At 42.0% G+C, this 26,510-nt stretch overlaps 2 protein-coding genes across 3 annotated transcripts in view; one reads left to right on the forward strand and one right to left on the reverse strand.

Moving 5' to 3' along the window:
* The window catches only part of LOC140279539 (cell adhesion molecule DSCAML1-like), a 52,268-nt gene extending 41,019 nt beyond the window's left edge, over positions 1-11,249 (forward strand). The window contains exons 20-33 of the mRNA XM_072374692.1: positions 883-1,022; positions 2,953-3,106; positions 3,675-3,792; positions 3,936-4,099; positions 4,195-4,293; positions 4,640-4,828; positions 5,346-5,633; positions 5,726-5,881; positions 6,015-6,045; positions 6,173-6,291; positions 6,390-6,542; positions 6,700-6,900; positions 7,240-7,551; positions 8,238-11,249. Coding sequence (XP_072230793.1) covers positions 883-1,022; positions 2,953-3,106; positions 3,675-3,792; positions 3,936-4,099; positions 4,195-4,293; positions 4,640-4,828; positions 5,346-5,633; positions 5,726-5,881; positions 6,015-6,045; positions 6,173-6,291; positions 6,390-6,542; positions 6,700-6,900; positions 7,240-7,551; positions 8,238-8,671 — 2,558 coding nt within the window. The 3' untranslated portion in view covers positions 8,672-11,249. The remainder of the gene's footprint in view (positions 1-882; positions 1,023-2,952; positions 3,107-3,674; positions 3,793-3,935; positions 4,100-4,194; positions 4,294-4,639; positions 4,829-5,345; positions 5,634-5,725; positions 5,882-6,014; positions 6,046-6,172; positions 6,292-6,389; positions 6,543-6,699; positions 6,901-7,239; positions 7,552-8,237) is intronic.
* A 2,764-nt stretch (positions 11,250-14,013) lies between these two features.
* arhgap35b (Rho GTPase activating protein 35b) lies at positions 14,014-25,347 on the reverse strand. 2 transcript variants are annotated; one of them, XM_072375695.1, is made up of 8 exons: positions 24,938-25,347; positions 24,683-24,749; positions 18,784-22,698; positions 18,513-18,654; positions 17,403-17,480; positions 17,105-17,236; positions 16,806-16,911; positions 14,014-16,684 (listed from the first exon to the last, which is right to left on the reverse strand). In XM_072375695.1, exons 3-8 carry the CDS (start codon positions 22,504-22,506, stop codon positions 16,273-16,275), a joined length of 4,593 nt encoding a protein of 1,530 aa, XP_072231796.1. In that variant the 5' UTR covers positions 22,507-22,698; positions 24,683-24,749; positions 24,938-25,347; the 3' UTR covers positions 14,014-16,272. The 2 variants fall into 2 exon arrangements, with proteins under 2 accessions (XP_072231796.1, XP_072231797.1); XM_072375696.1 differs by having other exon boundaries at positions 24,683-24,794.
* Between the last annotated feature and the right edge of the window lie 1,163 nt (positions 25,348-26,510).

The following is a 26,510-nucleotide window of genomic DNA, read 5'->3' on the forward strand; positions in this document are numbered from 1 at the left end:
ATAATGATGACTGCCTCCTCTGCTCCTCTTCGCGACCGCCATCATCACTCCCCCAGGAACTGCACATACCATCCCTACCTCCCTCGTTTAAAGCCTCTCTTGTTACATCTCTCCTTTCCACATTAAGTTGTTCTCATGCCTGTTTATGTCATGTGTTGTGTGGAGGAGTCAAGGGCAATAGGCTGGCTGAATGACTGGATCAGGGGGCCCCAGAAAGAATAAAAAGAAGAACTGTGGGATGGATTTTGAGGGCTGGGCCTTACACTGTGGAATGGTCCTTCTGTGGACCCCAGATGAGGCCCACTGTCAGGCATGAGTTATATTTATGGTGGGGATTGAATAGGCTTGATAGGTTGGGCACTATACAGTACGACCTATGTGACAAAAGCATTTTTGTTCTCCTTTCACAGTATCTAGTGTCCTGATGTGTTTTTGTTAAGTATGTGAATCCTTTCTTAAACCCCTCTTGTGCCATTATCTTGTAATCAAAGTATTAAGTGGTGTCTAGTGTAAAGCTGAAGTGGCTCACAGAGGATCAGACACCAATAATCTAATAGTCTAATCTGTTTGTGGGTTTGAGAGTTTAGAGAATGCTGGGTGTCACAGAGTCAGAATTGCTGACCAATGTCTGAATGAACATATGTCACTGCCATCCACCCAAAGGGAGTTCTTCCAAGTCCTCCCAGAGCGGCTTAGTGCAGGATAAGACTACCAATCTGCAAACAAGCCTGCTCACTTTAACAGGCATCCAACACCCAATACGTGTGCATTAAGACGCACACACACACACACACACACACACACACACACACACACGCGCACACATGCACAGACTGTATATGCATGGCTGCATGTGCTGATGTTGCTATGTGTTTTCTCTAGTGCCTGGTCCACCAGCTGGCATCAAAGCAGTTCCTTCCTCTCCGAGTAGTGTGGTGGTGTCCTGGTTACCTCCTCTGAAACCGAATGGGGTTATCCGCAAGTACACCATCTACTGCTCCAGTCCAGGATCTGGCCAGCCGGTGAGTGTGTGTGCAACTCATGAGGGGTCAGTAAAAAATGTTTTGGGTGCTTGAGTATCAAAAGACCAACAACCTCCAAATGAAAATAATTCATCTGTAACCACTATCATTAATTGAACCTGTGTGTGTGTGCGCATCTTTGCTCATGTCTCTCTTTCACTGTGTTTGCACCATTGCTTTATTTCCTGCCCTCCCAGATGAACAGATGAGGTTGTCTTGGCAACGTGATGAGACGTAGATATGCAAATGAGGCCGAGAACAAGCTCACACATGCACACTGCCGCATCAGAAACGCAAACACTCACAGACATCACATTTCAACATTTTCTATTTATAAACATACGCAGAGCATTTCAATTTTGGTTAGATCATATGCACACAAACACTAAGCACACGGTGAAGTCTGATATAAGGAAAGAATCTCACTTTCTTATTATTCACAAACACTCGTCCCTTCCTGTGCATGAGTGCCATGTAAATGAGCACGGGTAGAGAAGGGAGGTAGGGAAGGAAAGAGGGAGGGAGGGGGAAAGGAGGTTGGGAGAGAAAAAGAGACACACCATTAGAGGAAGGGATTCACCAAGGGGAGACGGTAGAAAAAGAGAGGGATGAGGGAGACAAGCTGGGTGGTAGGGAGGAGCAACGGAGGATATCAGTCACATCGAGATGAGAGTGCTTTTGTCCGTCTTTTCATTATCTCCCTGTATCGCTCCCTGGATCACCACAACACCACCACGATGCTGGAGGAATGTTCGAACCCCCTCCACACACACACACATCCTCCCCCCTCTGTCCCTCCATCCTCTCCTCTTCACTGAGCAACACAGGGAGGGAAAGCGCAAAAAGCAGGAAAAGCAAATGGTGAAAGATGAACACAGAGATGAACAGATTAAAGAGATAGAAAAAGGATCATCTTGAGATACAACAGTGTTTATGTGCACACACTGGCTTTTTTCTGAATGTAGGTGGAAATGTGGCTTCTCAAAGATGTGACTGAAGGAAATACAACACAGGAAAAATAATAACAGCTTAAACCACTACTGAGGCCTAAGATGTTCTTATAGTTTCTTGTTCCAACATATGTATGATAGAATGAAGAGAGCACACTTATTATTATCATTATTATCACTGACTCATTGCAACTCTCTCTGTAATTTACTGTTTATAGATTGGATATCTCACTTGGGGTTGGTTGGAAGTATAAGGAGATTTCCTGCATTTAAGAATTCACTATAAACTATAAAGTCCCTGTCTGTTCTGTTTGGCCATTCAGTTGTGGGGCAGTTTCTGATTGAATTTGAGCATGTGTTTAAGGTGGGAGTCTCAGAATATTGCCTAGTGGCTAAAGGTTTAATGCTAACAAACATCGGAGCTACCATGTTTATGAAATAGTTCAAACTTTCAATTCATAGAGCAATCTATGAATAAATGGCTCATCTCTGTTTGTGAATATAATAATTATTTACATTTATATCATAAATGCCAATAAATAGAGGTGGTAACACATAAATACATAGAAAAAGAACCCTTTTGGTGTCACTTACGTACCATTTCACAAGGCAGTTGACACACTTATACTGCACACTATATCAGTATCATGTTGGGCTTTTAAGAAGACAAAAGTGTTTTTGCAAACTTTTGCAAAAGATGAAAGATTTCCCTTCATGGGTGCAGGGCAGGACTACAATAAGAGTGTGGTTTGAAGTTTTGAATTGTTTCCGGAGACCGACATGTCTGTGAACAGCTGCCAGAATGTAGGCCTTTCTCATGGACATGCACATATTGATACTTTTTATTCACATTTCTATAACTTTCTGTAACATTTCTGAATGTAAGTTTTTTTTTATTTGCACCCAAGCTGCCACTAAGCCTGTCTTGTTACTGTGTTATCAGAGCTTGCTAACATGACATGGCGTGCTCTCTTTCCAAGGCGCCCAGCGAGTACGAGGCCAATCCGGAGATGCTCTTCTACCGTATCACGCACCTTACCCGTGGTAAGCAGTACCACATCTGGGCTGCCGCCGTGACAACTGCTGGCCGAGGCAACATCAGCGCAAAGGTCACAGTGGAGCCTGCTGGGAAAGGTGGGTCCTCTGGGTGAGCCTGCAGGGGAGGAGAAGGGTAAAGAGATTTGTGCAAAGGTTATGAGGGACAGCGCTCTAAAGACGGCTGTGAACCGGTAACATGATCTCCTCAACACAGATCGCTTTCATCCATCCCTCTCCCCACTTCTTTCTGTCTGCACTCAGTGCTATTGACTGACAGGCGTAGTATTGATTGTGTTGTGGCTATGTTGCAAGAAACGCTGTTGTTAATTATGTGGTGATGAACAGAGCCTATCTAGTAAAATGACCCCTAGGGAGAGCGATAGCAGGCCAGAATCAATAGAGAGGAGGATCTATAGAGTAAAGATAGAGTGAAACTAAGAGGTTGGAGGAGGGGCTACATTAAAATCCTCTGCTACAGCTTTTTATTCCTTCAGCACTAGATAATGGCCTTTCCCCTCAGACAAAGTAGGCCACTCATACAGCAAACACCAGACACTGACAGATGAGCAAAAATATGAAAAAAGACACCTTGACCATTATTTGAGTGTAAGCATATAAGTCAAAGATCTAAGTTCACTGTTCAGTACTTTGTGTCTGTGTTCAGTACCAGCTAAGATCCTGTCCTTTGGGGGAACAGTAACCACACCCTGGATGAAGGAAGTGCGTCTGCCCTGCAGCTCAGTGGGAGAGCCGGCACCCACGATTAAATGGACCAAAGACAGGTCAGAGCGCATCATATAGCATTTGTATGTCAGAGACATGACTCACTCAGACAGATGCTGTTGCTTCTGGAGGTAAACACAGATTAGAATAACTCAATTTACTTCAGACTACTAACTGTGTAACCTATGTTTGGCTTTATCAGTGAGGACTCTGCCATTCCTGTGACAGCCGACAGTCAGCGGCAGATCTTATCCAATGGCACACTGATGCTGCGTTCGGTCAAGGCAGAGGATTCTGGGTACTACACCTGTACAGCCACTAATACACTAGGCTTTGACACCATCATAGTAAATCTCGTGGTGCAAGGTAAGAAGAAGCTGCTTTAAATGAGTGACAAACACGTTGGCTTTGAGGTGTTTCCGCTCTATTGGTGACTCACTTTCTTTGTGTTGCACATCCAGTTCCTCCTGACCAGCCTCGACTGACTGTCTCCACCACCTCCACTTCCTCCATCACCTTGGCTTGGATCCCTGGAGACAACGGCGGAAGCTCAATCAGAGGTATTCTACTGTCTAACCTTTAGATGAGCAGAGATATCCATGCCCACCCCACTGCTGAAGCAGGAACAAACACCATTGACCATCAAGAGTATTATCTGACTCTTATTCTCTTTTTTTTTCTGATTCTTCTCAGCGTGCCTCGCCCTCTAGCTGCCAGTTGTACTTTTACAGTTGTTCAATAAGCTTGTCTTTTTGTCTAAAAAGAAGTCAAACTTGAGCTGACAGAAGCTAATCATAGCTATTCGCTGCCCCCTGGTGTCCAACAGATGCAGCTTCAGCCAGGAGCTGTCAGTGATGTACGTCTGACTGCTTGTGTTTGACATCACATTGTTCTGTGTGAATGCAGGATTTGTGCTGCAGTATTCTGTGGATAATACAGAGGAATGGAGGGACGTGTTCATCAGCTCCAGCGAACGTTCCTTCAGGTTGGACAATCTTCGCTGTGGAACTTGGTATAAAGTCAAATTGGCTGCCAAGAACAGTGTGGGCTCAGGGCGCATCAGTGAGATCATTGAGGCGAAGACACATGGAAGAGGTGAGGAGTGGAGGCAGTTTCTTGTTTTAGATGTATGAGGAACAAATCCCTTTGACTTGCTTAAAATGGGTTTGGAAAATCACATAGCTGGATTTGATATCTAATTAATATCTTTAAATTGACTAATGATTTTTTTGCTGTAAAATTATTGGTTATTGGCAATGAAAACATGTAATCTTCACATAGTTTTGCATAGTTTAAACATGCAAAACTATTATACATATAAAAGAATAGTAAAGTAAATAAATGCAAAAAATAAGTAGAATAGAAATATTATAACGATATTATAAAACAATATAAAAACTTTTACGAGCTGATTTGTTTTTTTCTGTTTTCTCACAGTATATTTTATTTGTATTTTTTTGCTCTTATATTAGGGAAAGCAGTTTATAATGCTCATAGTTACAATGTCCATCTTAGACATTATATTATTAACAGATCATATATAACTGGTTACTGTATCGCCTTTTTGTCACTCACCTTCAAACCTATTGTCCTATATCTTTTTCGTTTCCAGAACCAGTTTTCAACAAAGACCAGCCGCTGCTGACCCACATCAACTCCACTCATGCAGGACTCAACCTTCAGGGCTGGACCAGTGGTGGCTGCCCTATCACTGACCTGATGCTGGACTTCAGACCCAAAGGCACCTGGGCCTGGCAAAGCCTCAAGGCCAACTCTACCACTCAGTTATTCCTCAGCGAGCTGCGAGAGGCCACCTGGTACGAGCTCAAAATGAAGGCCTGCAACAGTGCTGGCTGCGGCAACCAGAGCTCCCAGTTTGCTACTACCGACTACGATGGCAGTGAGTGTACACTTTTTTTTTGTGGTCTTTCTTCTCTTATCTCTTCCATTGTGACTGACTTTTATCACTTTTCTTCTCCCAACACTTACCAGGTACAATCCCTCCCATTAAATCAGCCCGTGGAGAGGGCGATGATGTAAAGAAGCTGTTCTCCATCGGCTCCCCTGTCATCCTGGTTACTCTGGGAGTTGCTTTACTTTTCATTATCCGCAAGAAACGCAAGGAAAAGAGGCTCAAACGGCTCAGAGGTGAGAGAAAGAAAAGGAGCGGTGAGAGGGAAATCAATAAAGTTTTATTTGATGAATAACCTATGGAATGACAAGTTGGAAATGTAATCCTCCCAGCCAGCTATAATCTAATTAAGATATTGTCTTCCTGCAGATGCTAAAAGCCTGGCGGAGATGCTTATTAGGTAAGTGACTGCCAGTTGTATCTTTTATAACTACTGCATAACTTCCAGCCTCATGATTTTTTTAAATGCCACAAAGGGGACATCAGATTTATTTGTCTAATCTGTGTGTGTGTTTGTGTGTATGTAGCAAGAACAATCGCAGTGTAGACACACCTGTGAAGGGGCCTCCTCAAGGACCAAGGCTCCATATTGACATCCCCCGTGTTCAGCTACTCATTGAGGACAAGGAAGGCATCAAGCAGATAGGCATGTCACAGTACATCGACTATAACTGTCAGTCTTTATTAGAATATTTGTGGCATGCGTATGTTAATGGTGTATTTCCTCATATTTGCTTGCAACAGGAGAGGACAAGGCAGCAGTGCCGGTGACAGACACAGAGTTCAGCCAGTCAGTGAATCCACAGAACTTCTGCACAGGAGTGTCTCTGCATCACCAAGCCCTTATCCAGAATTCAGGACCTCTGATTGACATGTCAGACATCCGCCCTGGCACAAGTGAGTGTGTTTTACTCGTAAATTTTCATAATGAATGTCAAAGTGACGTGAAAATGGGTGAACAGCTAAATCTGAATATAAGCTTCTTGACAGTTTCAACATGGAAAAATCACCTCTAATACCAAAGCTGTTATCTGATTTCTGCAACCTCTCTTAGACCCTGTGTCCAGGAAGAGCATCAAATCAGCTCACAGCTCCAGGAACAGATACTCCAGCCAGTGGACTCTGAGCCGGCCAAGTCAGAGCCAGTCGACGGCCTCAGCACGAACTCTGACCTCGGACTGGCGAACAATGGGCTCTCATGGCATCACCGCCACAGAGAGTGACAGCTACAGCGCAAGCCTCTCCCAAGACACAGGTGAGTTGATCCCAGCCTGTTCCACTGACAAAAGTGTTTTCATGTTCCTACTTTAGATGGATATGAAGTAGCTTCTTAGGCAAAAATGGATTAATTTAGGTTGATCAAAACTAAGCTCTATTTAGAAGCATTAAAGTACTGACCTGCATGAGATGCACCATCAAATTATTAAATGAAGGGATGGTGAAAGAAGTCACTGCATCTGTAACTGTAACATTACCTTTTTATTCAAGATATGTCAGCTGTTTTCAGCAACAAAGAAAGAAATCTGTGCCTGAATCTTTCAGATTCTGAAATCATCTGAGGAAATCTGTTTCCACAATCTAATTTGTTTTTTAGATAAGGGTCGGAACAGCATGGTGTCAACAGAGAGCGCCTCCTCCACCTACGAGGAGCTGGCCAGAGCCTACGAGCACGCCAAGCTGGAGGAGCACCTGCAGCACGCCAAGTTCACCATCACAGAGTGTTTCATCTCCGACAGCTCATCTGACCAAATGACCACAGGAACCAACGACCCAGCAGACAGCATGACCTCCCTCAGCACGCCGTCTGAACCTGGCATCTGCCGCTTCACCGCCTCGCCACCCAAACCGCAGGATTACGACCGCGGTAAAAATGTGGCTGTGCCCATTCCCCACCGAGCTAACAAAAGTAAGTTCCATATGAAAGATGAGAGCCACCTCCTTGCATTTGATTTAGCATCTTTGATAATAACTGATCTTTTGATTTGTTTTGATTTGCGCTCATTCCACATGTAATATTACATCTCATTACATATAAAACATCCCACATACACTGCAGACAGTCAGTTACATAAGACACTACTTATTAAGCAAAACCTAAGCCAGAATGCAGAAGCTTTATATGAAAAACTAAATAACAGTATGATTCAATATGCTGCAGAACCACCTGTAGCAGCAATAACTTAACTAAGTATTATTTTCTCTATGAAGTTATCAGTCTCTGACATTGTTGTGGAGTAAATTTGAACATTGCTGCAGTTCATTGAGGTTTGCAGCACATGGCTGCTACTTCCTCTCCTGTCCCTATGGAAGCAGTATAGGTGTCCTTAGTTTTTCACACACTGCTATAAGCACATCTAAAACCATGAACGATCTTAACTGAACTTTATGCCACTGATAACTGATAACCAGCACACAGTAAGATAGACAGACTTTAAAAAACACAAAGAAGCAAAGTATTTTTGGCTGATACTTCTTCCTCTCAATATGTAAAGAATCAAATAAAAACCATTAGGTCAGCAAGCAGTCAAAATTACCTAAATATAACGTTCATTTCAAGTTTTATGATCACGACTTTTCTATTTCCCCTCCAAGGTGAATTCTGCAACCTCCCCCTTTACATGAAGACAGATCCATTCTTCCGAAAGCAAGGGGAGCTGCATGACCCATGCCCAGCGGTGCCGCCACGGGAAGCCTCGATTCGCAGCCTCACGCAGCGGGCATATCATACCCAGGGCCGTCATAAGACTCTAGACCCTGCCAAGCAGCAGGCCCTGACACTGGGCCATTCTGGGCTGGGCAGCCTGGGTTCAAGCTCGGGCACTGCCACCTTGCCCCAGAGGACTCTCACCATGCCCAGCTCCAACAATGCAGCAACGGCTTCCACTTCCAGCACGAGCAGCAATCCCACCAACAGTAACAAGGTGGGGGGCTCCAGAGACTCGCTGCTCGAGAGCAGCTCCTCTGCACTGGGGAGACTGCAGAAACAGAGTGTGGGGGCCTACTCCAAGTCATACACACTGGTGTAGTCCATTCCCATGCACAAACTCGCACTGCGGTCCCACTCTGGTAATCATCAGTCTGGGCCAGAATGGGCATGCAGCCATCTTTCTTTAAACCAAACTAATGGTGAACTGCCCAGCTTCCTGTCTAATTCTCCTTGGGAAAGGTGTTCCCCCAGACAGAGACCCAGCTAACCCTACTTTTCATATTCACGTGGGACTCTTATAAAAAGACTACTAACTCCAACTAACAGTTCCTGCCGGCTGGTGCTCAGCTCCACTCAATTCTTGCAGGAGATGCACGGCAAAAAAACGTGGAGTGATTTCTGTGATGATTTGGGAATACTGACTATGGCCGAGGAGCTAAAAGGTCTGTGTTCATGATGATGAAGACTCCAATAGCCAGTATGAAGCTGTGTGACCATCCTGTCTCTCATAAACACACACACACACGTACTGTCCTTCATAGTTTATTATTGTCAGTTTGCAAGACTTCCACTTAAGCTCCCTGTTCTTACTGTATCTCTCCCCCTCTTTGTGTCACTTAAAGTCCCAAATTGCTATTGGCAGATGCTCTTTTCATGGTGATTCCAAGAATAAGGATTCAGGTTTACTTATATAATCGATAAACTCTCTGTCACATCAATATTCCCCCACACATCACTGTGCATCTAAACAGTGTCTAACTCTTTAATCAAATCATTACAACCCCAATGAACCAGCTGTAATTTCTCACATTACAAATAGAGAATATTTGGTATTATAAAGAATTTACATATATATTTCTATGTAGGTATATTATTGACATTTAAGTGAAATTATGACAAAGTATGAATTGTATCTACTGCAATAATGTGGTAGTATTTACAACAATTTAATGTTAATGTCAAATTTTAAGAATGAGACAATCGCTCAATCATTAGATTTAAAAAAGATAAATTTTAAAAAGGTTGGACTGAGGAAAGAAAATGTTAAGTGTATATATACGGGATATTCTGCATGTTACTGTATGTAGGCCAGCTAACAGAAGAGTTCCTCGACCTTGTATGGACAGAGAGAGGCCCTTTTCTTAGCCTTGTGTTTTGATGGGAAAAGCATGGCAACTTCCCTGGGTTGCAATGCCTTTTTGGTTGTGTGGAAACAATCATGACACAAGGCCTTCAAGGATGTCTGTGATGCTGTTAGAGTCTACTCATGAGGATGTGGGCTCTTTAACTTTTTATTTAGCTTGTCATGAGCCCGAGTTGGTAGATACAATAACATTCAGAGGCCAAATCAGCGTCTCAGAGGATCCCCAAATAATTTTTATACTGCAAAGTATAAAAAGAAAGTTTGCTGCAAAGTGGTCACAGACTTCAGTTGTGCTACAGTATTAAGGTTTGTGGCTGGATGGCCAGACGAACAGTCACACAAATATAATTGCTTCTCAGTCATCTGTGCCACTCGGTCTTCAAATTAAATGCAACAACAAGCTGAAAGAATGCCAGTCATGATGCGAATGAAGTTGAATAATTTAATGTCGAGAGATATTATATGTCAGGGAGTTCTGTTTTGAAAATTATATAATGTTCACTGAAATTATATCTTTGTTGTTGTCCTGTCTGAAGTACTGTAAATGTCCCACACTTTATCTCCATACCCCTCCATTTTGCGCTATTGTACATTAACACAAGAACCTATGTGAATGCTTTTTTCAAGCATTCTTACGATGGTGTTTTGTGGTTTATATTTATTTGTCCATTTGCTTTGTTTGCTTGTTTGTTTGTTTAGGGGAGGCAAATCAGTTGGTCCGTTGAATTCGATTCATTACGTTCACTTTATTACATTCGGGGTTTTGTCAGAATTTTGTTTCCTGGGGTCAAACAGTACAAAGCTATGTGGCCTGTGCCGTAAACTAGTTCAACCAAGTGAAATCAGGGACTTGTAGCTCTTTTGGTCACACAAACTACTAATGTATTGTGTATATACTGGACTGGAGTCGGTCTGTTAACCTGAATCATTCCGGCTCCTGTTATTTCCCCCATTCAGCTAAATTGCGGTAAAAATTCACCACTCTAATCATACTAGATCCATCATCTCTACCTTTGTCAGTGTTGTTTATAGATTAAGTCTTGTACATAAAACACAGTTTTGTATGAAGAGCTATTTTCGTCAGAGTAAATCAGGGGACACATCAGGGTTGAATGCCCCAGTTTCAAAATTGAAATAGCATCAAAAATAAGATGTTTCACTTCAGAAATGGGCAAAAAAAACAACAAAAAAAACATTTTTCTTTCCCCTTATGTTTTTGATACTAATTTGTTGAATTTTTATTCTTTTTTTTAAAGTCTTTTGATGTTGTCAGTTGTCCTATTTACTTTTTTTATTATCATTATTTTGTATTTTGTTCATCCTCAAAAGAGTCATTGCATGCTTGCTAAAAAGGGAAAATCGATGGAAAAAATGTCAGAAAATCAAAAACAAACAAAAAAAATAAGAAAAAAATGTTGAGGGTATCCCAAACATTTGTTTGAGTTGCTTGTTACAGCAATTGCTTGTGTTCAAAGGTACATTTTCTATGAAAAGAAAGCAAAAACTAAAAAGATCATTCTAACACCTTGTGCAATAAAGCTATCTTTCATACGCCATGACTTCTGTCATTTTCTACAGGCTTACTCTGATTATAACTAATATTTATCTCATAATAACTGGTGAGCAACCGAAAGGAGTGTTTTATATTGATATAAACTTTTAATGAAACCAGGAAAATCAGAGCAAAGGACTTTCTAATACAGAAGCAGTGTTATTAGATCGATCTGTGACAGCTGCTGTTAGATCAGAATAGTTACAATAGTGTTATATGAAAGAAGGGATTTGGTGTTTAAACAGAATTCTCAAAGCTGATAATACTGAGTTAGCATTGTCACCTCACAGCAGTGAGGTTCCAGGTTTGAATCTCAGCTGGGACCTTTACTGTGTGGAGTTTGCATGTTCTCCTCGTGTATGTGTGGGTTCTCTTCAGAGGTCTACTAACTTTCCTCCCAACGTCCAAAAACATGCGTGTCAGGTTGCTGCTGATTCTAATTTTACTGCAGGAGTGAGTGGGCACGGTTGTTTGTCTCGTTTGTCTCTGTGGTGGCTGGCAAAATGTCCGGGCTGAGCCCCACCTTTCCCCAGAGGACAGCTGGGATAGATCTCAGCCCCCCAGCAACCCTGAATTGGAAAAAAAAGTGTGAATAGAAGATGGATGGATGCATGACAATACCCAGCCTGATTATATGAATATGATATGAGAATCAAATAACCCGTTAAAAAACTGGCAAACCTCTTATAACAATGAGATAAAAATCTAATAGCAGAATTAAATCAGGGATGCTTGTGTCTCTTGTACTACTATTACACAATAGTTACGTATTGTACTAAAGTCCAGACAGTTTGAGACAGACTGAAAAAGAAACAATAGTCATCAAAACAACAGAAACTAAGGGGATCCGGACTTTAAGTCACCGAACACTGGATCCTACACTTCCCATAATGCAACAATCTCTGCTTTTTTTTAAATAAGGTTTCATTGAAGTTCGGAGCCAATAACAAACTAAAGAAATTCCTCTAACATCATGTGAGTCACCAGCTCACTCAATGAGTTTTGAAGGCTGCTTAGGATGAGTAAATAAATCTAGTTTAGGATAACGGGCCTGTATGAACCTTATAAGTGAGCTAACTTAATACAGTGATGCAATTCTGAGCCTTGCTTGAGTATTTTCAGTTTTAAATTCTACTTCTTCTCCACAAATAATACTGTATTGTGTACTAGATTTATCTGACAGCTGGAGTTACTGGTTACTCCACAGCAGATTCAGGAAAAATGCAATTAATGAGTTGGATACAATACTTAGATGCTGCTTACAATAATAAATTATAGATAAATAATAAATAAATACAATAATCCAACAGTATAAAACTGCAACAAAGCAAATTTTGTAATCCTCAGGTACGGTACTGTGCAAAAGTCTTGAGCCGCCACTCATTTCTTTATATTCTCAAAAAATTATTATTATTATTTTGCAAAAATTCTCCAGGCTTTCAAAGTTATTCTTTTGACATTAGCTGCTCTTTCACCCATCTTTTAGTTAAGTCCTGCTACCTGACCATTATCACCACATGTTTGTTTCAATGCATTAACACTGACCCATGAGTCATTGAAGCATAACAAAGGCACCTAACTGATGGACCAGTGTTGTCTACAAATAACAGACAACTTAGCAAGGAACCTAATTCTAATTGTATCTTTAGGCAATTTACTGAACAGTATCTGAAAGGGATGTCCTTGAAAAAAGGAGAAAAATACCAAATACTGCCTTTCAAGCTGGTTAGAATGATACAAACTCCGTGTTCTTTCTTATTGACTATAGTTCCATTTATATTTGCAAGTTTCAATGAATCACTGCATATATTTCTAGTTCTTCTGGAAATAAATAAAGAAATTAGGGGTGGCTCAATACTTTTGCACACTACTGTACAATGCTTGATTTTACTTTAAGTTTGTTTAGAAGAAAAGACTTTAACTTGCAAGTCTTTTTCAATCAAAGTTTTGCGACATTTATTTACACGAAAGACCAACATGCTTCTTCTACTTCTAAAAGGCACAAAGCCTTCACAATCTACTGTCAGACATGCAGACATGGACATACATCTATGCAGCCACAAGATGGCATCATGTCTTTATGATGTCTGACCCCTTCACAGAGGTTAACGGATACTGTGACGAAAATCTTCCCCTGAAAGAGTGCAGTCACTCATGACGGATATGTTGTGAATAATTGATGTTTCTCAGAGTCACATGCAACAGTGCCCAAATACTATAGCTCCTTGTTAATAAAGAACAGGTATTTCTGCATGTAATGACTGTTGTCTAGAATTAACTTATTATTAGGGTTGCTTCATGTAAAGTTTGACATATATATCTTATTTTTTTCTACTTATAATACATTTAATTTGCTATTATGTGTATGTAGTGCAGCACAGGTTAGCAGCAATGGCTCTACTTTTGCTGCTTGGTCAAACTGTAAGTCAGGTCAGGAAAATAATTACAGAAAACAAGACTCTACTATTCTGCAGAGAAAAAGTGGTTAACAATAGACATTATTGTTGTCAGATGGCAGAAGGGCTTTTAAAAAACTGTCATCAGTCCTCCCCTCAATTTTCCCATGATACATTTTTAACAAAATGGAAAGCTTGGTAGCTTTAATTCCCTGATCTCTGCTATGCAACAGCAGATGACAAATGCACTTTTAGCAGTGAAGTTCAAACCTCATGACATCAGTGAATGGTATTACCTCTAAGACTGAAATACAGATCAATGAAAAAACACAGACCACAAGAAAGCAAGACAATTTTACAAGATTTAATTTATTAACTATTGTACAGTTCACATAAGGCCTTCATCTTCAAACACTATTCTCAGTCAGACAAATTCCATGGTTTGCTCCGGTGCACAGTACATAAACTTTCACGTTTCAGCTATTTCACTTTATTATTCGTTTTGTTTTCGTACTAATTTCATGTTTTAAAACAGGAGGAGGCTGCCGTCCTGCTCCCTCAATGTGTTTTTTTTTTTTTTAAATCATGCACTAAACTTAAGTGGCCTTGAACCATTCACAAAAATTGTAAAAATGGACTTTCAATCATTGAAATACACACTAGAAATGTTTTCTACCATTGACTAAAGGGTGGTGTTCCCCAACATACAAATAAACAACCATTATAGAGTAGTATGCACACACTCAATGCTCACTGAACGGCAGATTTGCCAAGGTTTCGTCAGAAGTCAAGCGACGCAGTAACATTATACACTCCCAGGAATTGTGTTAGAATTGGACCACTGCTTGACTAGTTCTGTGCAAGTCTTAATGTTTCAGAGCAGTTTGAGGATCCCCAATTTATTCAGTCTGCTGAACATATAAAATGGCCGACTTGCAACAGCATTAAAATCTCCAAAAATGCCAGTAACTGATGATTCCTAATTCCAATGCAACCAATGATTTAACTATTCTGGTCCATTGTTGTAACCAAGAACAATAACAAAGCCACAACCCTCCACAGCTTGCAAGCATGGTTGTTCATTTTTCTCTCTGGTAGGACAGTACTTCCTTGCACAAGTTCAATGGTCGTCATTAGTAGTGCTGCCACTGAAAATGTGCTGCTTGTTGTCAAAGAAAAGGGAGAACAATATGCCAGCATAAAACTAAACTACAGCAGGTAAAGGGCCAGTGGTGCTCGTGTCCCATCGACAAATGTTTCACTTGTATTGGTCAATGTATTGTATAGCAGGACAAGCAGTAACAGCACGTTAAGAATACTAAACCTTCTGAATTAAAGGTTCTTTATATTACATGAATACAAAGAGCTTGGTTTGATAACAGCCACAGCAACACACCCAGCAACCTATTTCAAGCATTTGGTTTCCATGGACAGTAGATGGAAAGATAAAGTTGTTATGGTATGACAAGGTTACACATTCAAAATGGCAATAATTCTCCTTCACTGGTGGCAGGCAAATTCTTATCTGGTAATACAATGGCCTAATTAAAACAAAGTCCCTAAACATCCACTCTGATCAACAAACAGCTAGAAAGAGGACAAACAAAACTATTTTTCACATGGCTGGATGAAAGAGGAACATAAGCAGATTCAGATTTCCCATCAACCTAAAATGGGAAGCCTGGACCCAATTAAAAGACTGAGAGTTTTTACAAAAGGATCTTGTTAAACAAACCTGCATTGATGCCACATTCAACCACTAAACAAACAATATTGACAATTAATCAATGTGGCATTTCTTCACTTTATTTAACACTACACTATCAAAAAGTGCTTCAGATAAGTTTGTGGATACAAAAACAAGTTTGATGTAAACAAAATTTGATCTGCCAGAGCTCCGTTGAGGCAATGGGTATGGCTGTTTGAGCTGTGAAATAAAAACACACAAGAAAACAGTATGTCAAATACCCTTTAGAGGGAAAAACAACAGTGATCATTAAAGTGCATCCCTGGATGTGTTACCCCCGTGCCCTTGTCTTCCCTCCCCATACCGACCCCTAAAGTAGAGCCGATGAGAGAAACCCTAAAGGCAGACAGAGGAAACTCTGCTACTATGGAGGAAGCTGCTGCCCAAAGGACCTACAGAGGACCAGACCATAAATCCAGTGGCAGTACTTACTAAAGAGTTTTACACATAGTAAAAACAAGGTGGCCACAAATCAACGCTTCCAGCTTGTAGAGGTTTCTATTTCTTGGTAGTGTAGGGTAAGCGGTGGCTGTTCACAGACGAGAGGCTTGCAGTGGCAGTGACCCCTGTCCTCCACTTCTGACCTTACATCCAATTCCAGGCGATCAGACACTCTGAGGGCAGAGGAAGCTTCACTGATAATCGAAGCCCACCAAGATGCACACAATGACAAAAACAAACAGCAGTTTGGGTAGTTTCTCAGACACTCTATCCCCAGTCTTCATAACCTAGGTTGTCCATGATCAAAATGTGGTGTGCATGTGTTTTTTTTCCTTGTTTTTTTTTCTTGTGTGTGTGTGTGTGTGTGTGTGTTGGTGATAAGGTCCAGAAGAATCATGGGCACACATGGTTTCATCGTCTCTCACAGTGTCTCTTGTTCAGCAGGGGAGTGGTGGGAGTGGGGGTGCTGGTGGAGGGGAGGGAGCAGAGACTGCAGGGGTGACTGGGGGGTGGTGGGTGGAGACTGCTGCAGAGGGCTGAAGTGTGCGGTGGTGTGAGGAGGAGAGGAGCGGTAACAAGAGTAGGCAGAGCTCCCGCTGAGGGTGGTGGTGGGTGAGGCAGGGAGGCCTCCCAGGCCAGTGGGGGAGTCAAGGAGGGGCTGGTTGTAGAAGAAGAATGCACACTGGTGGATGAAGGTCTCGATGATTGTCTGGTAGGTGCGTGTGGCAGTCAGGGCATCCATAGTGGAGAAGTCTGGCCTCATGAGGGTGGGCCAGAAACAGATAGACAAGTTTTCACTGGTCATCAAGTTCAGCCTGTTCAGCTGGCTCACCCTGGAAAAACACAAAGCCACACTGATTTATACATTCTTATCATAAAGGTGAAATAAAAAGCACTGGACCATCCACGACTTAAATGGTATTTGGCGATTTCTATAGCAGAAAGGGTACTTACTTGTGTAAGTGACTCACGACATACTTGAAGACATCATAATTCTCCCTGGGGAACCTCCTCAGGACATCCTTCATTGTATATAGCCTCTGTTCTCTGTCGTGGATTTCTGCAAACACATAATTTTCTATCATTACCACTAAGATCTCCATAATCAAACACAGTCATTTAAAGCTAAAATTTGAAGCTAAAACAAGAGCAAAGCAGATCTGTGAAAACCTTCCCTACCCTCTTACACCCTAAAGAAATAATCTTTTTAATGTTCTAGTAAAGACCCTCCCAGCCCAGCAGTGTTTGCTTACTGAAAGCGTCCAGTAGGTCCACCTGCAGAGCACAAGGCACCAGGGGCTCAGGCAGCTCAGAGAAGAAGCTTTTGAGAGCTCCAGCCACAGTGTTTATGGAGAAGTCTTTCTCCACTAGGTCTAATCCGTGGTCTACGCAAGAAGAATGTCAGGGATAATGAGAGAAAATAAGCACCAGGACTGAACAATCAGCTGCTTGTCACTTTTCTTTGATAACTTTCTGTTTATGTTTTGACAAAGCAGTCACATAATTACAAGTCAAACAACTGGTTCAAAACAGTTATGATGAACAACTCACCCTGTTCAAACTGCCTCTGCATGCTTTCCATCTCTGATTTGTTGCCACTTACGCGGTACAAACCCTCTGTGTTCAGGCCTGAAGAAAAGGCGGAGTAGAGAAAAGGGTGAAGATGTGGGTACGGTGTCACAGTGAGAAACAAGGAAAGCACAAACACTTCATTCTTTCCTTTGGCAAACAGACATGATAATAAAGATGCTGGCAGTTTGTATGGTTGTGCACCCTTGTATCACATTCACATCATATTTTAATATGAGAATAAGCATGTTTAGATAACAATAAAACTAAATTAAAGGGGACCTATTACTACTAATAATAATTATAATAAATTTTATTTATAACGCACTTTTCATTTAGAAAAAAAATGTCAAAGTGCTATTACTCTCATTCCCAGCTCTATATCTTTATTCCAGGACTTGATGACAATAAACAAAATTAATTAAAATCTTAAACTAGCCCTTTATGCAGCCCCTGAATCCATGCAATTCCTGAAACAAGCTCCTGCCTTTTTAGAGACCTCCTTTCTGGGCCTTGAAAAATCCTTTGCAGGTATGGAGGTTTCAACATAAAACGCAAAAACTACTTTGTTAAATCATCTCCAACTTGATTTGAAATCACTTTGTGGGTGTTTGTGCTTGTAGCAGATGATCATATAAAGAAATCTGTCATGAGCAGATGTCAGCTCGGCACGAAAGCTGAAAAAAAAATAAATAAATAAATTTGGAAAGCGAGTGTTCAGAGAAGCCTGAAGACTAAAGCTTTTGGCCAAAATAGGGATAACTTTTACCTACATTTACTATATTATTTGCAACCTTGGTCACATTTAACCTAAACATCTGCTTTAGCATCAACATAAAATATGACTAGTGTTGTGAACCAACAAGCATGTCTTCAACTAAGGAAAGAAAAGTCTGCAACAATTAAAAGGCACTAATGTACATTTGCTCTACAAGACGCACTGTAAACAACAGTCCAGCTATTCGGTGGGGCTTCCGTTTGTGCAGATTCTGACATTGCAGCTCCCAAATTTGAGCTCTATGAAATGGGACCTTCCAGAACATTGTGAATGATCACCGTTTGCATTTCTCACAGTTAAACAAAAGACCTCACCTGTTGTCTCAATGAATCGGACACACTTCTCGATAAAGAGTGGGATAGGTCTGTCTGGGGATACCACATTCACTAGAGGGACTCCAAAGTAAACGCTCTCCATGGGCTTAGGAATAGCTGGACGGGGTTTTGGTCTTGTTTTCTGTGAGAAGAGTAAGACTGATTGTTTCAAACATTCCACAGTTTAAGCACGCTCACTTAAAGATGACTTCTTACCATCTGTGGTTATAAAGCATAGTAAATTCTACACAGTAGTTCATGAAATACGCACCTTCGCTGTTCGTCTGAGGCTCTTTAGAATGTTCCTCTTCTTTGGGTCCTCAGTCTCCTCATTAACAAGACTATCCCCTTTTAAGGTCCCAAAGTCATCTTCTTTGGACTTTGGAAGTGCTCCCATCTCATCGTCGCTGCCGATGAAGCTTGTGCGGAAGCTGCTGAACTTGCCTAGCCGCTTAGAGCGGTCACGATACAGACGAGGCTTCACCCCAACTGCTGAGAACTTCCTCCTACGCTCCAGAGAGCTGCTGTCTGCTTCGCTATCTGAGCCATTTCCATTAGAATGCATCCTGTTGGAGTTGCGTATTGTGATGATTTTGCCTTGTGTGCTGTCATGTGGAACTGAATAGATGATCTCTTCGTTGCTAGGGCGAGGCTTTGAAACAGCATCAATGGGTTCGGCATAGTCCGAGGGATCGTAGCCCACATCCCCACCAGGCACCCAGGTAACAGCAGAGGGCAGTGAGCGACGATGACCTAGTGTATCGATGTATGGGCTACGGTTAACCTTCCGGAAGTCAAAGGTGACACCTGGTTTAACTCTCCCTTGGGGGAGTATTTTGTTATTGATCTTGTTCTCAAAGTCCCTAATATCAGAGATGACAGAGATGTCACTGGAATCTAAGTCTGGCATGTTGAAGCCCCCACTATGAGAGGAGAGTGTCCCGTCAAAGTAGGGAGGAGACGGGTCTACATCATCCTCTGAATCCAGGAACATGGTGACAGGACTAGGAGAACTGCAGCGTGGGGAGTACACATTTTCATAGGTGCATGCTTCAGCAACATTATCATACATGTGTGTGGCCTCTACAATGTTGCGTTTCTCTACCACCTCCATCAGAAATGAATGGAACATTTCTATCCGGTGCAAGCCACCCACCACTCCCCCAGATCCACAGACCAAACTATTGAAACGAGCCTCAATCTCATGTGCTAGCTCCTCCCCCTGAATCAGCTGCTCACAGGCATAGTCACTGTCAGTGAGCTCTGCCTGGCTATCACCTACTGCCAGCAGCTGAATGGGGATGATGTCCTGAACCTCACACAAGAATGCACACAGGGTCTCCAGGGAGGCTTTTCGGGAGACTGAGTACACAGCAATGTAGCCATGTACCAACCTGCTCTTCCGCAGAGTAAAGGAGGCATGGTATGATAGCAGAGACAGCTCTATAGCCAGCTTGTGTCCACCAACTGTCTGCTCCAGCAACACAGAGGTGCCACTATTAGACATAGGCCTGCAGTGTTGATGCATTAGGAAAGGGGACAGGAGTTGATCTATGTCATAGGGGTCTCCACACATTAAGCACATGACAATGCGAAGGTCTGCTTCTTGGACTGGCTGCTGAGGAGAGTCTCGAAGGCCTTGAGGCTCAGGGAGGAGAGGCGGGGAGCTACTGCTACTAAAAGATGTGCTCCTCCTAATATCCAGAAGGCCCCTTAGTACCTGGTTAATTTGAGTCTCATTGACATTATGGCCATAGCCCACACCAGGGGAAGCAGGGTCTAAAAAGCTACACTGTAGTCTTCTTGCAACCTGCTGTCCCTGTGTTATTAGGTTTAAGGCAGTGTCTCCACCGATATCAACGTATGATCCAACACCTCTTTTAGTAACTAAAAGAAGAGATGTTGGCAGTTGTGCCAGCTGGCTATCCCTTCTGCCTAAAGTTGATTCCCTAAGTCGCTCAAGGCTTTCCACCACATAGGACAGGGACTCTTTTGAATTATAAAGACATAGACATCCATGAGGGGTGAAAGTGTGAGTGTGGAAGGAATTTACCGGAAGACGTACGTTTCCCTCGATAGGCCGCAGTGTCAACTCATACATCTTCCCATCTAACACATACCAGTCATCGTTTGTGCAGAGAGCCCTAATCTCATTGGCAAATTCTCTGGCTAGTCCATCCTTTCCTAGTATGACAAGGTTAATTCTGTCAGCCTTGGTGTCTCCAAAATGAGCTTTTACATCAAAAAAGGGGTAACATGTGGGGAAACGTGAGGCTAGGATTTGCTCAATCTTAGAGTCTCCACAGTGAGGGCTGTTAGGGCAGGTTTCCTTGGTGGGGTGATAGACAAAGTGGATATGCTTCAACACAAGAGCATCTCTTTCAGCAGGAAGCTTCTGTAGAGCCTTGAACCTCTGTTCCTCCCCCAGAAGCTCCTGAATTGCCCCCATCTTCTCCTTGCTTGGCTTGGCATCCACTTCAAGCTCATAAAAAAGCTCAGAGTACTCAAGCAAAAGCTCCTGGAAGTCTTCTTTAGCACGGTCAATGATCTCCTTCTGGTGACGGTTGTACAGCTCCAAGTACTCTTGCTCCTCAAGCCACTGGTAGAACTCTTCATTCATGATGAAGCTGCGGGCTTCCTCCCAAGGTTTACCAGGTGAGACAAAGGGGGAGGAGGCTAACTTTTGCTTGAACTCCTGCCTCATCTCAGCCCGTCTGCACTCATTTCGCAGATGCTCCAAATGAGCATTAAATATTTCCTCTGCTTCAGCAGTCTCAAGTAGATCAGAGGGGATTCGCTCATCTTCCATATTATCAATGTGAGATGTGTCTTCCCACGGCGAATCCTCCAGAACAACAAACCAGTGTGCAAAGTGTTGTTTGGACTCTAGCACTTTCTGCACTCCAGACCAGCTCAGCTGATCTATCTCATCCAGGTCTGGCACCAAAGAACTAAGTGCTAAAGGAAGAGTGCTTAAGTATATTTTGCGGCGCCTCTCAATATGTTCCTGCTTTAGACGATAGACATGCTGTTGAAAAAGCTTTTTGCATTTTGCCGTTCCCTCCAAGAAGACATATTCTTTGAACTCTGGTGAGGTGTTCATGCGTCGACTTGTGTTTAACCAGGTTTCATTGTGATTCTTTACTATACGGTTAATAAGCCATTCATAGCGATCTTTGGCAGATGCTATCTGCTGACTCTGGAGCTTCAGGGCTTCAAAATAAGGGATGATCTTGGGCTTGCCTCTGCCCTTATCGATAAGCTGAACCAAAGTGAGGAAGGCAAGGTCCACATTTATATTTGAGCGTGCTGAAGTTTCAACTACCGGTAAACTCTTCTTTGTGATAGCAAATGTATGAGCATCTTTGATGTAGCGTTCAACTCCTTCATCACATTTGGTGAGGACCAGCACAATGGGTTTCTTAGTCTTACTAAGCTGACCATACAGATTTGTGACAAACTTCAGCTGGTCGTCAAAGTTACGGTTCATGCCCCGGCTCACATCAACGCAAAGGAGGAAGCCATCAACCTGCAGCTTGCCCTCTGGCATTTGCTTTTGCTCAAAGTCTTGCTCTAGACCCAGCTGATCTGTACAGAAGTACATGAGCTTCTCTGCTGAGGCCAACTTGGTTGCAGCTGCTCGCTTGATATAAGGCTGCATAGCAGTGCTACGGTGTGGCTGAAATGTCTGGTCATCAATAAATTCAGTTTGCTCCACAACATGCATCCTGCACTCAGGTCCTTCCTCCAGGACCCGAGACACCTCCCCCCAAAACAGAAAGTGATCATTATTAACCACTCGACCCCCAAAGTCACTAGTGCTTAACACTGATGTGTGATCCAGGTAGAAATCATCTGCACTGGATCGCACAAACCTATTAGACAAGCAGGACTTGCCAACCCCACACTGCCCCTTCTCTTTCTCTGTTCCTGACAAACCCACCACAATGAGGTTGTAAATGGGCGATCGTGCATCTTGCTTTTTTGCCATCATAGCCTTCTGACACTCATCCTGCCATAAACAGGCACTGTATAAAGGAGTTCACTTAGATGTTTGTCCATAAAGTTGCAGATCCAAACAGGAGATCAGATTGCTCGTTTGTTAGCTGGGCTTCAGTTATAATAAATAACAGCGCAGTGATATGAGCTGTGGGTTCTTTCATTCATTCCTTCAGAATATCAGATCCTGTCAAAAAAAAAGAAAAAAAAAAAAAGGAAATTAGACAAACTAGACAATCAAAAAAATCATTTCTAACTCAACTACAAAATGCTAAATTACATAAACAACATAAACATACTACTCTGAGGAGTAAGACATGCTCTCATTAACTTGCATAAAACTGGATGATCTGTAATAACAGACAAGTAATGACAAGATTTCAATTAAATTTCAATCCATTTACTGCCCAATTTAATTTTTAGCCAGTGCTTGTGGAAGAATGTTTCAATTCAGTTTAGTTCAATGGTCAAGTCCACATAAACAGTTAAAGAACACTAACAGTGGCTCTTTCAATCTGAGGCTGTAACCTTGATCATGTAACAAGTGAGTCCCTTTGCAAGAGCAATTAATTGTAATTTGTGTGAAATTGCTGCAATAACATTATTACTGTACAGCGTGTTTTTATCAAGTACTCCCGTTGTTTTGGCGTCATAATCAGTCGGCATTGAAGCATAATGAGATCAGAGTTACAAGAACCGCAATGTCGAGCAGTTACAGTATCTCCTGGTAGAGGCCATAGATGCGTCTTCTGATGCAAAAATGCAGAACAGAGATTGTTTGCAAATTGATTTAACTAAGACTTTACTAAGAATTTACTCATCATTCTGGGAATGTGGCCATCATTTTCTACATTAATGAGGGCTTTAAGTTGGTTCAGTTCCATTGTTAGTTTGATTGTTTAATAACCAAAATACTCAGAGTTATGTAGAGATTTGCAAAAATAAGTAACCAGATGTGGGTCAAAGCCCGACTTCAAAAGTGGCTGACTTTTTATGCAGACTACATCTATAAACAGGATTTTATTTATTCAGCACTGGTAGAGTTATTGAGTGTCAGACCGCTCTTGTTTTATTGGTTGAAATAATCTGACAATTACTTTGTCAAATGATTTAAACATCATTAACATTTTCCCCAAGTCATGGTGACAAACTGAGAGAAGAAATTGGTCCTGGTATTTTACCTTTAACATAATTGTACACCGATTATAAAAAAAAGCCAGTGATCTTTCAACACTGCTCCACTTATCTAAATCATTCCAGTGATATCAAACAAGAACCAAAACATAAATCTTAGGATAAATATGTTGGGGAAAGGTCCTCTTTAAGTGAAAATATCAGCATATCAGTTAGATGGGTATTTTCATTTCCTATCAAAAGGACACTCCAGTCTCAATTTCAATGCCAAATAAAACAGTACCTCTTAGGTAATATCTCCATAAGTAAAATCAATTTTAAAAAAGAAAATGAACAGAAAGTCAACCACATCTACAATTATTGCCAAAGCACTTTGAATTTTCTCACCGCATCCATTTTTATTGCACTGATAATTGTTTCCTTATTACAGCTCTGATGACATTCTGTTACACTGATCGGCTCATAAGTTATAAAATGATCAACTGAAGAGACTCTTCAGAGTTCATCATCCTGCGAGAAAGATGAAATATATACAGTTTTAATGGAATTATTAACCTAACACAAGTAGTTCTTATTCATTAGAGACAAGCAGCTCCGGCATGGTCAGAAGCAACCATGGGCAGTCCACAGAGCTCAGCTGAGGTAGGCCTGATACCCGAAACAGCAGACAAGTTCTTTGCATGGAAATACAACCAAACTGCCCTATCTGACACCATCGGAATAGTCTAAGCTAGCCCGCAACTTCCCTTACTTTCATCGTCTAACCAGCCGACTAAGACAAGATTTTGTAAAAGGTTACATGTTCTCGAAAGGATTAACAGTTAATATGAGCTTTAGGGTGCACAGAGAGGGGCTGACCACGCCAGGCCTGCTGTCTACATAATGAAATTGCAGCGCCGTGATCTGGAATAACCTTCCCTCTCCACAGCGGCAGGCAGTAATTAAAGGGAACCTATTTCCCCAGTTGTCCGGGGTGTAGCACTAGACGGCTACAAGGAAATAGCCAATAAAGAATAGAGAGCATGTAGGATACATACCAGCGCATTTCTCCCTTTCTCCTCTTGCATCTGTCAGGCCAGCGCTTGCCGCAGCCCTCGGCGCCGCCTGATGTGCATAAGCAAAAGCCGCAGAATTGACTATGGGTCGTATCTATTCACAGATAACACTGATATCAGAACGATTTGAGCGACGGGGTCATTCGTATTAAATCTCCATCACCCATGTCTGGACACTCGTGTTTTGCAACATTGTTTTTGTTGCAATTAAAACACCGAGAAGGAAGAAATAAATACCTCGCAAGATCGAAACATCCAATTTTGTTCTTGCAAGGGTTTTTCCTCCTGTGAAATTCAGGCGTGTAAAATTCTGCTTAGTCGTCTTCCTCTCGGTTCACCACGTTGCTTTTTCAGTAATTATTCTGTCCATTGTTGTGCCCACATAATAACGCTGGGCCGGTCGCTCGCACGACACAACGATGAGTTTGTTGCAATCGCCGAGATGTTTAGTTTGAAATATGTTCCCACTGCAACGGAGATCTTTCATGTCCTGATCAATTTATGAGCAGATCGCGTGTGTGAAAGTGGGATTTCTGTCAGCTTTCCGATAATGGCGGCGGCCCTCCTCCCCGGACCTAGATCTCCTCTTCTTTTCTTTGGGAAAAGAGAGCTGTGGAGACAGAAGCAGCGGAGAGAGCGACTCACCCAGCGGCGCCCTCACACAACTGCAGCAGGTCGGCTCTCTGTTGCTGTAACTCACCATTTAACTGCTGCCTTTGTGGAGGTCGTCACTCAAAAGAAGCAAATTCCTCAGCATTCAATTCACATGTCAATTCAATTCACATTATGCCGCCGTTTCTGAGCAGAAATTAAAACATTTTCTGTAACAGACGTGAAACAAATTGCAGCAGCCAGCTTATCATCTATCTTTACTTTGACTTTTATAGCTCATCCAGCTTTTTAGTGCAGCAAAGTGGCACAAAGTCATTGCGAGAAGATGCTCATGGTAAAGATAGAGGCAAATAAGGCTACATAGAAGTAGATTGGAGTCTGAATTTTCCCAGCAAAAACCCCCTGAGTTACATGTGAGACTACTTTGCCATAACTAATTGAACAGTGTAGCCAAGCCTCTGCAGTTTGCTTTTGGTAGTATGCATCTTTATAAAGTCAGAGTCAAAGCCTAGCAGAGAGGGATGTCCCATGTGTTCTCTGCTAGATAATCAAGATAGAGTAATGCTTGATACACATTACTGAATGTAATGCATATCAGAGGGATTTTGAAGTGGACATACTCAAAGATGACTAAGAAATAAGTGGGTCCACCCCATGTATGCACTTATACTCTGCACCACACTTCCTTATTGATACACAGCAGGGGCCTGTCTTAATAGACCATATAGTCCTCCGGTTAAATGTCCTTCCTTTGTTAAACCAAAGTATGTCAACGATAAGTATTGAATCAGAAAAATCCACTCGGTGGCATGTGAACTATTTCAAGTGCTCTGTGAGACATGGAATCTGCACATTGATGCCAACTACTTGATGTCATTCACCTAATCAACTGATACAGTGACATGATATAACCCATGACATGACTTACAATGATGTTACGTTTCTAAATAAGTGCTTATGAGCTATTTGAAGTTTAAAAAAGGATGCAGCAGAGGTTAAATGGGCACTTTATGCATTGTGATAGACAGTGATAGACAATTGGCATTCCTTATGGCTTTAGCTGAGTGAGCTCAGCTTAAGTCAGCCCCAAATGTTATCCAATTTATGTCACCACTGCTAAGTTCCTGTGAGCAAGTGGCAAAACAGAATGGCTGAAAAAGACACAATTTGCTGCTCTGCCAAGTTAATGCTTAAACTT

This window comes from Leuresthes tenuis, unplaced genomic scaffold (assembly GCF_036924035.1).
Source record: "Leuresthes tenuis unplaced genomic scaffold, fLeuTen1.0.hap1 SCAF_21, whole genome shotgun sequence".
Taxonomy (NCBI): Eukaryota; Metazoa; Chordata; class Actinopteri; order Atheriniformes; family Atherinopsidae; genus Leuresthes; species Leuresthes tenuis.

Coding starts and splice junctions, on each gene's coding strand:
- arhgap35b (XM_072375695.1), bottom strand. CDS start 22,506: ATGATGGCAAAAAAGCAAGATGCACGATCGCCCATTTACAACCTCATT. Junction 17,237..17,402: donor GCAGAGGCAGTTTGAACAGG/GTGAGTTGTTCA, acceptor CTTCTTGCGTAG/ACCACGGATTAGACCTAGTG. Junction 16,912..17,104: donor GGACCTACTGGACGCTTTCA/GTAAGCAAACAC, acceptor ATGTGTTTGCAG/AAATCCACGACAGAGAACAG.